Consider the following 11,363-nt stretch of genomic DNA (forward strand, 5'->3'; position numbering starts at 1 on the left):
AAGTTCACTTTGTAAATTCTATTAGAAGAACACCACATTTAGACATTTTGCAATCGTTTCTAAATCTACATAAACAGCAACCACTGTAATAGAATACGCTATCCTTCAGTAGTAGGGGTCAAAGTGACCAAAAGACAAAGTTTTTTATAAGCACGCGCCATCTTGATCAAAGCTATGTAGATATCATTTTAGGCACTCTTCCCATGATTTTAACACAGATGAAAATGGGATTAGGAATAACCAATAATCAACCAGAAGGACAAATGTGGACTTTTTGAAGATGCACCAATACCCACAGATGCGGTTCTTATTAAAACTACACAGCCCTTCTCCTTCCATTGGCCTTTCATTCAAAAATGTGTCTTAAAAGCACATCACTGAAGGCGACCAGGTAGGCGTGAGAGACGGACCAGGTAGACACTGCTGTCCAGTTCCCTTGCTGTCTTCCTCTGGAGAGTTTCCACAGAAATCCGAATCCAAGCTCTTATAAATAGAAGAAAAAAAAAAAAAATCCACAACAAAATTACAAAGCACGTTTCTCGTTGGAATGTGATTCCCGCCGGCATCGTGGAATCCCGCGCGGAAGCCGGGAGGCGGTGCGGCCGGCCGCTCAAGGCTTGTGCTGCCCTCTGGCGAAGTGGCAGGCGAAGTCGTACCTGTTCCTGCACCTGTGGCCGCAGATGTTGCACTGGAAGGGGTTCTCGTAACCGTGGCAACCCATGTGGATGGTGTAGAGGATGTTGTCGGGGAAGTAGATGTGGCAGTGGGGGCAGTGATGGAGCAGTTGCGGGTCCTGGCCTGGCGTGGGCGTGCCCGGCTGGCTGTTGGTGCCGCTGGGCGTGCTGGTCCTCTCGCTGCAGGGTCCGACGCCGGGGCTGCAGCCACTGTGCGCTGCCGGCCGGGGTTCCGGCGTGATGGGCGAGGAGGTCTGGACCGCGCCGGCCGACACAGCGGCCGGGGCCGCGGCCGGCTGCTGCACCAGGAACGTGGGCTTCTCGTCCGGGAGGGACTCGGCGCCGGGCGATGCCGGCGCCCCCTGCGCCTCAGGGGGCAGGCCGGCCAATTGGCCGGCCAGCGTGGACAGCTGGTTGAGCGGGTTGTCCAGGGGCAGGTCCTGGTCCTCCCTGGGGGCCCCGCCCGCGGCGCCGGCTGCCTGCGGGTCCTTCCCCAGGCCATCGTAGGCCTCCTGGTGGAGGTGGGCGTGCGGGGGGAGCTCGTGGCCGAAGTCGCCCAGGTGGTGCTGCTCGGAGCTGGGCTTCTGTAGGACCATGGAGGGCGGGCTGAGGGTGAGAAGGAGGCGGCGGCTATAGCCCATGGAGCTGCCGCGCTTCTGCAGGACGCTCAGCATCTTGCGGTGCGACAGGGACGAGCGCGCGCCCTTCATGGGCAGCAGCTTGTGACGGCGCCTCCGGTGGTGGGACAGGTTGCTGCGGTCACTGCAGCGGAAGGAGCACAGCTCGCACTTGTAGGGCTTCTCACCCGTGTGAGAGCGCATGTGCGCCTCCAGGTGGCGCTCATACGCGGAGGCGAACGGACACAGATGGCAGCGATGAGGCTTTTCACCTGGTTGGGGGGGGGGTAGAGACAGAGGGCGCACGTGAGAGAGCAGACCACCACGTGAGTTTAGTGGACCACACGAGAGAGCTTCTTTACACGTGGATTCAACTCCTGATCACCAACTAGAACGTTGGCCTGCGTGGACGCGACTGTGCTCACCTGTGTGGATGCGGATGTGCTCTATAAGTCGCGCAGTGCCCCTGGTTGCGTAGTTACAGTAGCGGCACTTGAGCTTGCCATCGTAGGTTCGTTCAAACCCGTCCACCAACATGCTGGATCCGTCTTCCAGGGACATGTCCACTGCTGGATGATCCAGGCCGTTCTGCCCGAGGTCTGGAAAAGCAAAAATGGGTAATATACATTACAACAGGACCAGCATAGCAGGACATACAAGACTATACCACATTTTTTGTGTTCATGTGATTTGTCTGGTCGTTAATTTAAAGTCATTATAATCTTGCAGCACTTGCCAATGCTATTTCTTTGTTTTAATAGCAGAATGATTAAATACTAAGGCCGAAACATGTCTGTGTTTTATAGTGTTTGTACTGTTTAAAAAAAAAAAAAAATAAAAAAAATAATAAAAAAAAAAAGTCCAAAAAATAGATTGTAGATTATGAGTGCTGTTAATTGTTTATCATTTTTAATAAATCACAAAGCAAGCATTTTAAAGCAAATTCCAAAACACACCATCCAGAGCCAAGTGCCCATGGCAGAATTTTGCACCATTTTAACCACATTAATGCCAACCCTTAAAGTTACAGTTAAACCTCGACACGTTTATTAAAACTCACAAATCTAAGACTGCTTTGAACTCTACCCACACCACCTGTTGCCCATCGTCTAAAGACAGCAACCAGCCCTAACCGGTCTGCCAAGAGACACAGCAAGGGTTTCAGGGAGGAATATGGCCACTTATAGGAGACGCACGTGACCGTACGTTCCCAGATACTGGCTGCTAGTCTGATCTGGATTCTAGGATACTGTCCCCTGTCCTCTTGAACACCGAGATTACGTAAGGAACTTGGCGAGTGCTCATCTGATCACATCCACACAGACCATGCTACCGACGTTCATTACTAAAACGAAAGTGTTCAATGCAGAATCCCAGTCTGAAGATAAAGCAGAAGACTGTCTTCACCCGTCTGGTGACCTAGGCCCGAACCGGATGTCAGGTGTGTGGATGCATTTGACGGTTATAGGTACTAACAAATAAAAAACTGGACCAAGCTCGTTTCAATAGTTTTCTGGGAGCATATTTCAGCGCAGTCTGGCCCGCCATTACCTCCTGGGAGGTCATCTGCGTCCTTGACCCCGCTCACAGAGCCGGAGATCATGTTGACATGCTGGGTCTGCTGGCTCAGGTACTCCTGGAAGTCCTTCACAAAGTCCAGCGTCTCTGCCTTCTCCTCCCCCATGGTCGACACGGTCTCGGTTCGGTCCGGTAGATCTGATGAGACGGCTCGGGTTGCAGAGTGTGTGAGGAACGCTGTGGGAAACACTGGCGCAGGGAGGGGGCTTTAAACTGGGACCAGGAGAATGTGGTGCCCAGTGAGTCCGAACCGGGCCGCGCTGACCCGGACACAGGCGTGGACGCGGTGGCGAAGGGCGGTGGCAAACCGGTCCGACAGCCCGTTAAACGGCTTAAGGCTGGTGAGGGAGCTAACGGAACCTTCCGAGGCGGCCGGGGCGGTGAAGCAGGCAGGGGAAGCGTCCGGGTCCGGGTGGAGGGTCAGTGTGGAGTCCAGGTCCACACCGGGGAGAAAAATCGCCAACCCTTGAAATGATATATATTTTTTTTTAAAAAAAAGAGCGTCAGCTGAAGCAAAACAAAAGAAAATCGCATCCAGGTGAAGGTTCGGCGTATGTGCACCGCCGAATTGCTTCCCACTTTCCCCGCTCTTCATAATAATCAGTTCCCACGTACGTTACAAGCTCACGAAACAGTTTCTCTGTTTTTAAAAGACCGTTTATTTGTGCAGCAAAGCCGTTTGGCTTCTCTGCTGACTGTATGATATCTAGTGCATCTTATATTTGCAAATCCTGAATAATCTCCACTTCTATAACCTATTACAGAAGCTTTTTTTTTGGTCATGATATAATTCTTGATAGAATGAAAAACAAATATTGTATGACCATAGAAATATCCGCTGTATTTTAATGCTGTTCCTAAGGCAGATATTTAGCCCTGGTCAATTAAAGCCTTATTACTTACAACGCTGTATATTGACTATAAAAGTCAAGTACCGAGTTCCTGAACCAATTGCATTGCTTTAAATAGCTAGATTGACTCATTTATGTTTCATATTGTTTAATATTTAAATAGCAGGGAAGTTATCAGAAGATCGCAGTGCCCTATTTGTGTCAGACTTGTAGGAAAGGCATTGAGGAGAGTGTGATGAATGACCGGTTACACGACAAATAATGTAAAGCGGAATGCGCATACGTTTAAAGTAACTTAGCATGCACACACACACACACACACACACACACACACACTATATATATCTATATCTATCTATCTATATATCTATCTATATATATATATATATATATATATATATATATATATATATATATATATATATATTTTTTTTTTTTTTTTTAACCTAAATATTTCGTGCAGATATTTTGCCACTAAATGTGAGATGATTATCATACGGAGTAAAAGAAGGGAAGCCCTCCTGCAGTTTGCTTTTAAGCCTCTAGGTGGCATATGAACTCAAGCTATGGATGATCCTTCTGAGGCTACAATAAGGCAAACCTGTACAAAGATGAAAACCTTTAAAACAGGCCCATTTTTGTGTAATAATAATAATAATAATAATAATAATAATAATAATAATAATAATAATAATAATAATAGTTATTATTGTTGTTGTTAGATTATTATTGTTATTATTCCTTTATGTTTGTTCAACATATATTCACGTATTAGTAATATTATCGGAGTTTGTGCTTGTACATATCTTTCGGGATTTAGGTTGAGCAAATATTAGTGCTGTAATATTTCAAATTAAATCCAGATTATAATAGGTTATGTAGAAGAATATTAGAAGAGTGTGTTTAATGACATTCTAGAAAGATGATGGAATAGTCTTGCGTTTTCTTCTTGGGTTTTGGGGTACTGTTGGGGACAAATTCAGACATGACAGTCAGCCATGCAGAGTTGAACCACGACCTCTGAAGCAGTCAATTACCGCAATCCCTAATGACCTGTCAACACTAATGTTATTTTATAGCAATTTAATTATGCTCAGCTTTCCTGCGAAGCCACTTCCCTTTGAATTATTCAAACAGGGTGACAATAATTCGTCCGTTGAAGGAGATTGATGCGATTTTTCAAGTGGAGCCTTTTTGTTGAAAAGTTATTGTTGTCAAAATAGGAGTTCAGTGTTAAGTATAAAAAATAGGAGTTCAGTGTTAGGTATAACAAACCTTTGCTGCCGTGAGGGGACATTGGGTTATTTTAATTCATCAACGTGCTTGGTCAAGCTAGACATTTCTCATGAGGAATGTAAAAGCAGATTTTTATATTATATATATATATATATATATATATATATATATATATATATATATATATATATATATATATACACCTTCAAAATAAACGCACACCCCCACATTTCCGTATTGTGTCGTCAGTTTTGTAGTCTTCTGTTTACATATTTTTATTAAAGTAATAAAAGAAATGTTGTCAAAAGAATGCGTTGAACGTTCAAGGGCTTTTTTTCCCCTATTAGCAAATCACAATAACTCACTAAGAAGCCAGAACAACCGTTTCGTTGTTCAGAGTGACATTTTTTTAATCTGAAAGTGTAGCATGTGTTAATATGGGTACTCATTTTGATTTGTGTTAGTTGAGTTTGATCTGTTCGCATGTGGCATCTGTCGCTACACCTGCGTGTGGTAAGTCAGTAGGATCTTTTCTCTTGTCTTAATTCCCATTTAAACGCCTATGAATGAGCTCCCCTCTCCTCCAAAGCGCTTGATTTATGCGCTATTTGTGCTTTTACAGAACAATTCATTTCCGCGTGAAAAAAAAGGGTCGGGTATTAATGCGCAAAAGGCCCCTGGGCACTTTTATTTTATTTTTTTCCTTTTTAAAGGCTGCGGTCATATGCTGAAGCCATTTAAACAGGGCCGAGGATATTAGTCCTGCAGAAAGACCCTTTAATCCGCGCAGCTATAGAAACGCCGCATTATTACAGCTCACGGGCGGAGTAGGACTACAGCGGGATTTATTCTTCACGCCCAGGACTATTTATAACCGAGACACCCTTCTCTTTCACACCCCCTGCCAGCGCTCGAAAGACGGGCAAAGGAAAAAGAAATGGGATAAAGGAAGTACATATTAAGCTTTTTATTCTCCAGCCATTTAATTTCCTCGCTGGCGATCCGCGCCGCCCGTGTAATGAATGTAATTGCTACCTTTGATGAGAACACTATTATCTGAATCACACTTTAAATGGGCAAACAAGACCCCCCCCCAATCCGCCCCCCTCTCACGGAACAGCCATGAGATCCCTAATTATGCCAGAGAACAAGTGGCTTTTGTGAAAGCCGCGGCGCGGGGCTCCAGGGGAGGCATGGGTACGTTTGCACAAAGGGACAGATCAGCAGCGACACGCGTCACACACACGGACAGCTTTCCTTAGCCACGAAATTTCCTCCAGAGGAAATGTTGGAAGATGCCGATTTCGGTTGGGATAATTCATTGTTATCCAAACAAAAAGTAGAACTGAAAATAGTTATATATATATATATATATATATATATATATATATATATATATATATATATATATATATATATATATATATATATATATATATATACGTATTATACACATGACGTATTAAATATATATATTATACGTCATGTGTTGCTTAAATAACGTTGTTGCTGCGTTCCAGTCTTCAAAAACACAGTTATTACTGACCGTCTGAAGCTATTCCTGACCATTTATCACTTGGTCTTCCGGCGCGCGCGCGCGCACACACACACACACACACACACACACACACACACACACACACACACACACACACACACACACACACAGGGAGGGAGAGAGAGAGAATAGTTTAATATAAGTGTCTGGAGCTTCCTACAGATGACGTGACTTTACGAGGCACTGCACGATAAAACTGCTGTCACCTTATGAAGTCTGCATGCACCCGCGTCACCCTGACAATGTATTAAAGCATCGCGGGAGAAATTTAAACTTCACAGGTGACAACCCGGTTCCAGTTGGTGAGTCCCTGCAGAGATGCAAAAAACTATAAAGCAAATGACGAATTACACAATTACTCTTAAATGGCTGGCGTTCTCAGATCTATGCAAAGCCATTTGGTCCTTTTAATGTGAGTTATTATTCCTCAAAGCAAGTTAAATGATAAAGTGATAATCAATTCCTTTGACCGCGATGCCTAGCTGTTGCCCGGGGGAACGCTACTGATCACTTCTATTGGCCTGCAAATGATGGTCCTTACCGCATGACTGATGTGAGGGAGCAGCACCGTGTGACTTTAAAAGGTTTATAACGACTGCAACACGCCAGCATTTGGACCCAGTCATGCAATAGAGAAATGGGCCAATATTTCCGGGTGAAGTGGCATTTGCGCTGTATTTATCTGAGCGGCCCAACACCAAAACCACAGGCTACTAATAAAGAAGATGCCATAATAGCTTTTGACTGGGTCCAGGCGCTCCAGATGGGGAATGAAGTGTCCGCCGCTGAGTTATCGTACCCAAACGCCATTTGTACACCCTGGAAAAAAAGTGGAGGCATTTTTCCTGGCTGTCAGCGTGGGGTTATAGCTCATTGTCCATAGCTCATCGTTTTGAATGATATCTCCCAGCACACAGCTGCCCCAGCACACGGAGTCCACGCTCTCAGCCGAGGAAGGTGATGGAGAGCGTTATCTAAGCTCACACAATTTAGAGCATCTCCAGTCAAATCTTTAAAAAAGACCAGCGCGACACGGTGGGCGTAGCACGCGACACGCGCTGCCATGATCCTGTTAGAGGTGTTTGTGTGTGTGTGTGTGTGTGTGTGTGTGTGTGAGACACTGTATAAGGGAATCAGAAGTCCACATGAAGAGGAAGTCTCAGGGTCATGGATTGATTTGTACAAGTACTAATTATTGATAAAAGCCAGTCACCAGGAGAGAAGTGTCCAGTTCTTCCATTTATCCCCTACTGGACAATGACTCACTCACAGGAGAACGGAGTCTGGTCTGTGTCTGAGTCTGAGTCTGAGTCTGTTCCCAGTTATACATGCTCCACACACTGCATCCCAGACCTTATCTACCGTCTTCTGTACTTTTACTATAACATGTTACTACAGTTATGAAAAAGGCAGGTCCCAAAGGTGTGGTGGAGTAACAGAATGTAGTCCTGCACATGGACTGGGTTTAAACGCCAGCAGAACTCTTCATACATGAAGGATGTTTCACAACTGCTGAGTTCCAGGTGACTCGCAGAAAATTGTAAACTGCATCTGTCGAATTTCTGCAGTGACTCCCCACTATGGTCCTGGCTTGGTAAAGATGGTTTTAGCACTACCGTGGGCAGCATGTTTGGACGGCCGTGCGCTGCTGTTCACTAGCAGCAGGCACACCCACCCATCCCCCTCACCAAGCAGGGGTCGTTAGCCATGAAATGAGCCAAGCAGGGGAGGGAGCCATGACCTTTAACCTCCTCGGCCTCATTCTAAGTGTGGGTCGTGTGCAGCTGCTCCTGCCGGGCAGAGGAAGAATTTAAATGCAACACATACGGTGTGATGTGTAGGAGGTCGTGAATGACCTTTACTGACCTTTATGGCAGTGACAAAGGGGCCAAACTGACAACAGAGCAGGAGGCTCACTCTTCAGGACACTGTGGAAAAACACTCTTCAGGACACTGTAGGGAGACACTCTTCAGGACACTGTGGGAAAAACACTCTTCAGGACACTGTAGGGAGACACTCTTCAGGACACTGTGGAGAGACCCTCTTGAGGACACCATGGAGAGACACTCTTCAGGACAATATAGAGGGATACTTCAGGACACTGTGGAGAGACCCTTTTCAGGACACTGTGGAGTCACATCATGGAACAGTACTGCTATGGAGAAAATGACAGTCATAACTAAAGCCATTATTGCCCAGTTATCATAATTTAAATGCTCGTAATTCAGCCATTATACTTCCTCTGAAGCTGATAATAAGAAATGGCCTGAGAGCAGGTAAAGGTGAATTATTAAATATTATTGATGATTGGAACTGATTTGGAAAAGACTGTCCAGGCGTACAAGACTTTGGACAACACTGCTCACTTTAGACAACACTGGTCACCTTGGACAACACTGGTCACTTTAGACAACACTGGTCACCTTGGACAACACTTGTCACTTTAGACAACACTGGTCACCTTGGACAACACTGGTCACCTTGGACAACACTGGTCACTTTGTGTCAAGCAGTTTCTCATTTTGTCTTCCTCTGTTCTGTGTCTCGGCTCGTGGAGTGTAGTGCCTCACCGCGTCATCGTCACACTCTGCCTCGCACCTCCTCTCTATAACGCCTCACTGTGTCATCACACTGCCTCGCACCTCCTCTCTGTAGCGCCTCACCGTGTCATCGCCACACTCTGCCTCGCACATCCTCTCTATAACGCCTCACCGTGTCATCACACTGCCTCGCACCTCCTCTCTGTAGCGCTTCACTGCGTCATCACCACACTCTGCCTCGCACCTCCTCTCTGTAGTGCCTCACCATGCCCTCCTTACACTCTGCCTTGCACCTCCTCTCTGTAGTGCCTCACTGTGCCGTCTCCACACCATCTCGCACCTCCTCTCTGTAGTGCCTCACTGTGCCGTCTCCACACCCTGCCTCACACCTCCTCTCTGTAGTGTGTTTTGAGTATTTCTTCTGCACTGGCCTTTCACTTATCACTCCAAATGCCTCCTGTCCCTGCACACACACACACACACACACACACACACACACACACACACGCACACACACGCACACACACGCACACCCCAAGCCTGTGCAGGACACCAAGGCAACCCCGTGGACTGGTAAGGAATTGGCTTTAAGGCTTGCTGAAATGGAGCACAGGTGTGCTGAGCTGTGCGGCGGGAGACCATCAGACGTAAGTAAGCACAAAATAGTTTCCATAAATAATCCCATGCCATCGCGCCAGTAATGGCGTCGGGGGGCTGTAAAAGAATATGTAGCCAATTTTTGTGCTATTAAAGCGAAATGGAAAGGAAAATATATAATAGGCCGAGAGAAAGGTTTCATCTGAACTCTGGGAACATTGGCTTTATGGTAGCATGTGAGATGTAGTGTGCCGTGGGGGAGTCCGGAGGCTGTCTCGGCCCTTTACAAGAACAGAGGGAAAGAAAGAGACCAGCGGGGAGAAAAGGAATGGACCACCCACAAAATCAATCGCTCGATAATCGTCTCACTTCTCCCGTGCGCTTGGGTAGGTGGCCGCTCGTCTGATTTGGGGAGCGCTGATTTGATTTGCGCTTATGTTTCCACAAATAATCAATGCTTCATTTTGATTGGATAATAGAGCGTGTCCTTTGTCACACATCATTCTCTCGGAAGGAAGGACAGAAAGAGAGAGAGAAAGATGGATCGAGAGAGAGGGAGCGATGGAGGGAGAGGGAGAGGGAGAGAAAGAGAGAGAGAAGGGGAGGGAGGCCCATATGACTGACAGAAAATAGATAAACAGAAGTATAGTCTTTAGGTTTACCCGTGGGACTGTTTCACCCTGACTTCTCAGTTAACGTGTTTCTTTAATTCTTTCATTTGAATGGTCAGTAGTGTCTGACAGTGCGTTCAGACGTGAGTGTAAATGTTAAGGGTGGAGATGATAATTACTGACCACACTGACCACGACCAAAGTCGTCTTCCCCTTCATCACCAGCAGGGGCAGTAGAGTCCCCAGCGTTACGTTCCAGCTCCAGCTCCAAAAACCATCACTGATGAAATCTGATTTCCTATGACTTCCACTTTCATCACTCTTTCCAAAGTGGCTTTAACACTGCAGCATGTGACATATGGCACGTGGTGCGCTCCATAAACGCGCCAGTCGCGGTCTCCAGGAGAACAGGAGGAAAGAACAGCATCTTGAATTTGTTTGCCGTTGATTTGTGGGCCGTGCGAGGCCGGGTGGGTATTTATGGGGGCAGGAAAGGCCTGGTGCCCTCAGGACCCGCTTACAAATCAGAGATGAAGTTCAGTGTGGCTGCCCCTGCTGGGGGCAGGGGGGGGAGGTAAAAGAATGCTTTATGGGGCTGAGAAGGTGTGATAATCCTGGACTGAGGGCTTCTTGTTTTATTCTATCCACTGCTGATCGTCAGGTTTTTTTTAGGTCTGATAGACTCGTGTTGTTCTCCTGTGTAGTGTGATGTGTAGTGTGATGTGTAGTGTGATGTGTAGTGGGTGGTGTAGTGTGATGTGTAGTGTGTTGTGTAGTGTGATGTGTAGTGGGTGGTGTAGTGTGAGGTGTAGTGTGATGTGTAGTGGGTTGTGTAGTGTGATGTGTAGTGTGATGTGTAGTGTGATGTGTAGTGGGTGGTGTAGTGTGATGTGTAGTGTGATGTGCAGTGTGTTGTGTAGTGGGTTGTGTAGTGGGTTGTGTAGTGTTATGTGTAGTGTGATGTGTAGTGGGTGGTGTAGTGTGATGTGTAGTGTGATGTGCAGTGTGTTGTGTAGTGGGTTGTGTAGTGTGATGTGTAGTGTGATGTGCAGTGTGTTGTGTAGTGGGTTGTGTAGTGCGTTGTGTAGTGTGATGTGTAG

General features: G+C 46.5%; 1 protein-coding gene across 1 annotated transcript in view; it reads right to left on the bottom strand.

Annotated features, from left to right (window-relative positions):
- ikzf5 (IKAROS family zinc finger 5) overlaps nucleotides 1-3,423 on the bottom strand; it is a 4,358-nt gene extending 935 nt beyond the window's left edge. The window contains exons 1-3 of the mRNA XM_035533150.2: nucleotides 2,843-3,423; nucleotides 1,717-1,890; nucleotides 1-1,563 (exon numbers count right to left, since the gene is read on the bottom strand). The exon at nucleotides 1-1,563 is cut by the window's left edge and continues 935 nt beyond it. Coding sequence (XP_035389043.1) covers nucleotides 611-1,563; nucleotides 1,717-1,890; nucleotides 2,843-2,975 — 1,260 coding nt within the window. The 5' untranslated portion in view covers nucleotides 2,976-3,423 and the 3' untranslated portion in view covers nucleotides 1-610. The remainder of the gene's footprint in view (nucleotides 1,564-1,716; nucleotides 1,891-2,842) is intronic.
- Between the last annotated feature and the right edge of the window lie 7,940 nt (nucleotides 3,424-11,363).

The sequence above is a fragment of the Electrophorus electricus genome, chromosome 10 (assembly GCF_041902795.1).
Source record: "Electrophorus electricus isolate QZ-2024a chromosome 10, ASM4190279v1, whole genome shotgun sequence".
NCBI lineage: Eukaryota > Metazoa > Chordata > Actinopteri > Gymnotiformes > Gymnotidae > Electrophorus > Electrophorus electricus.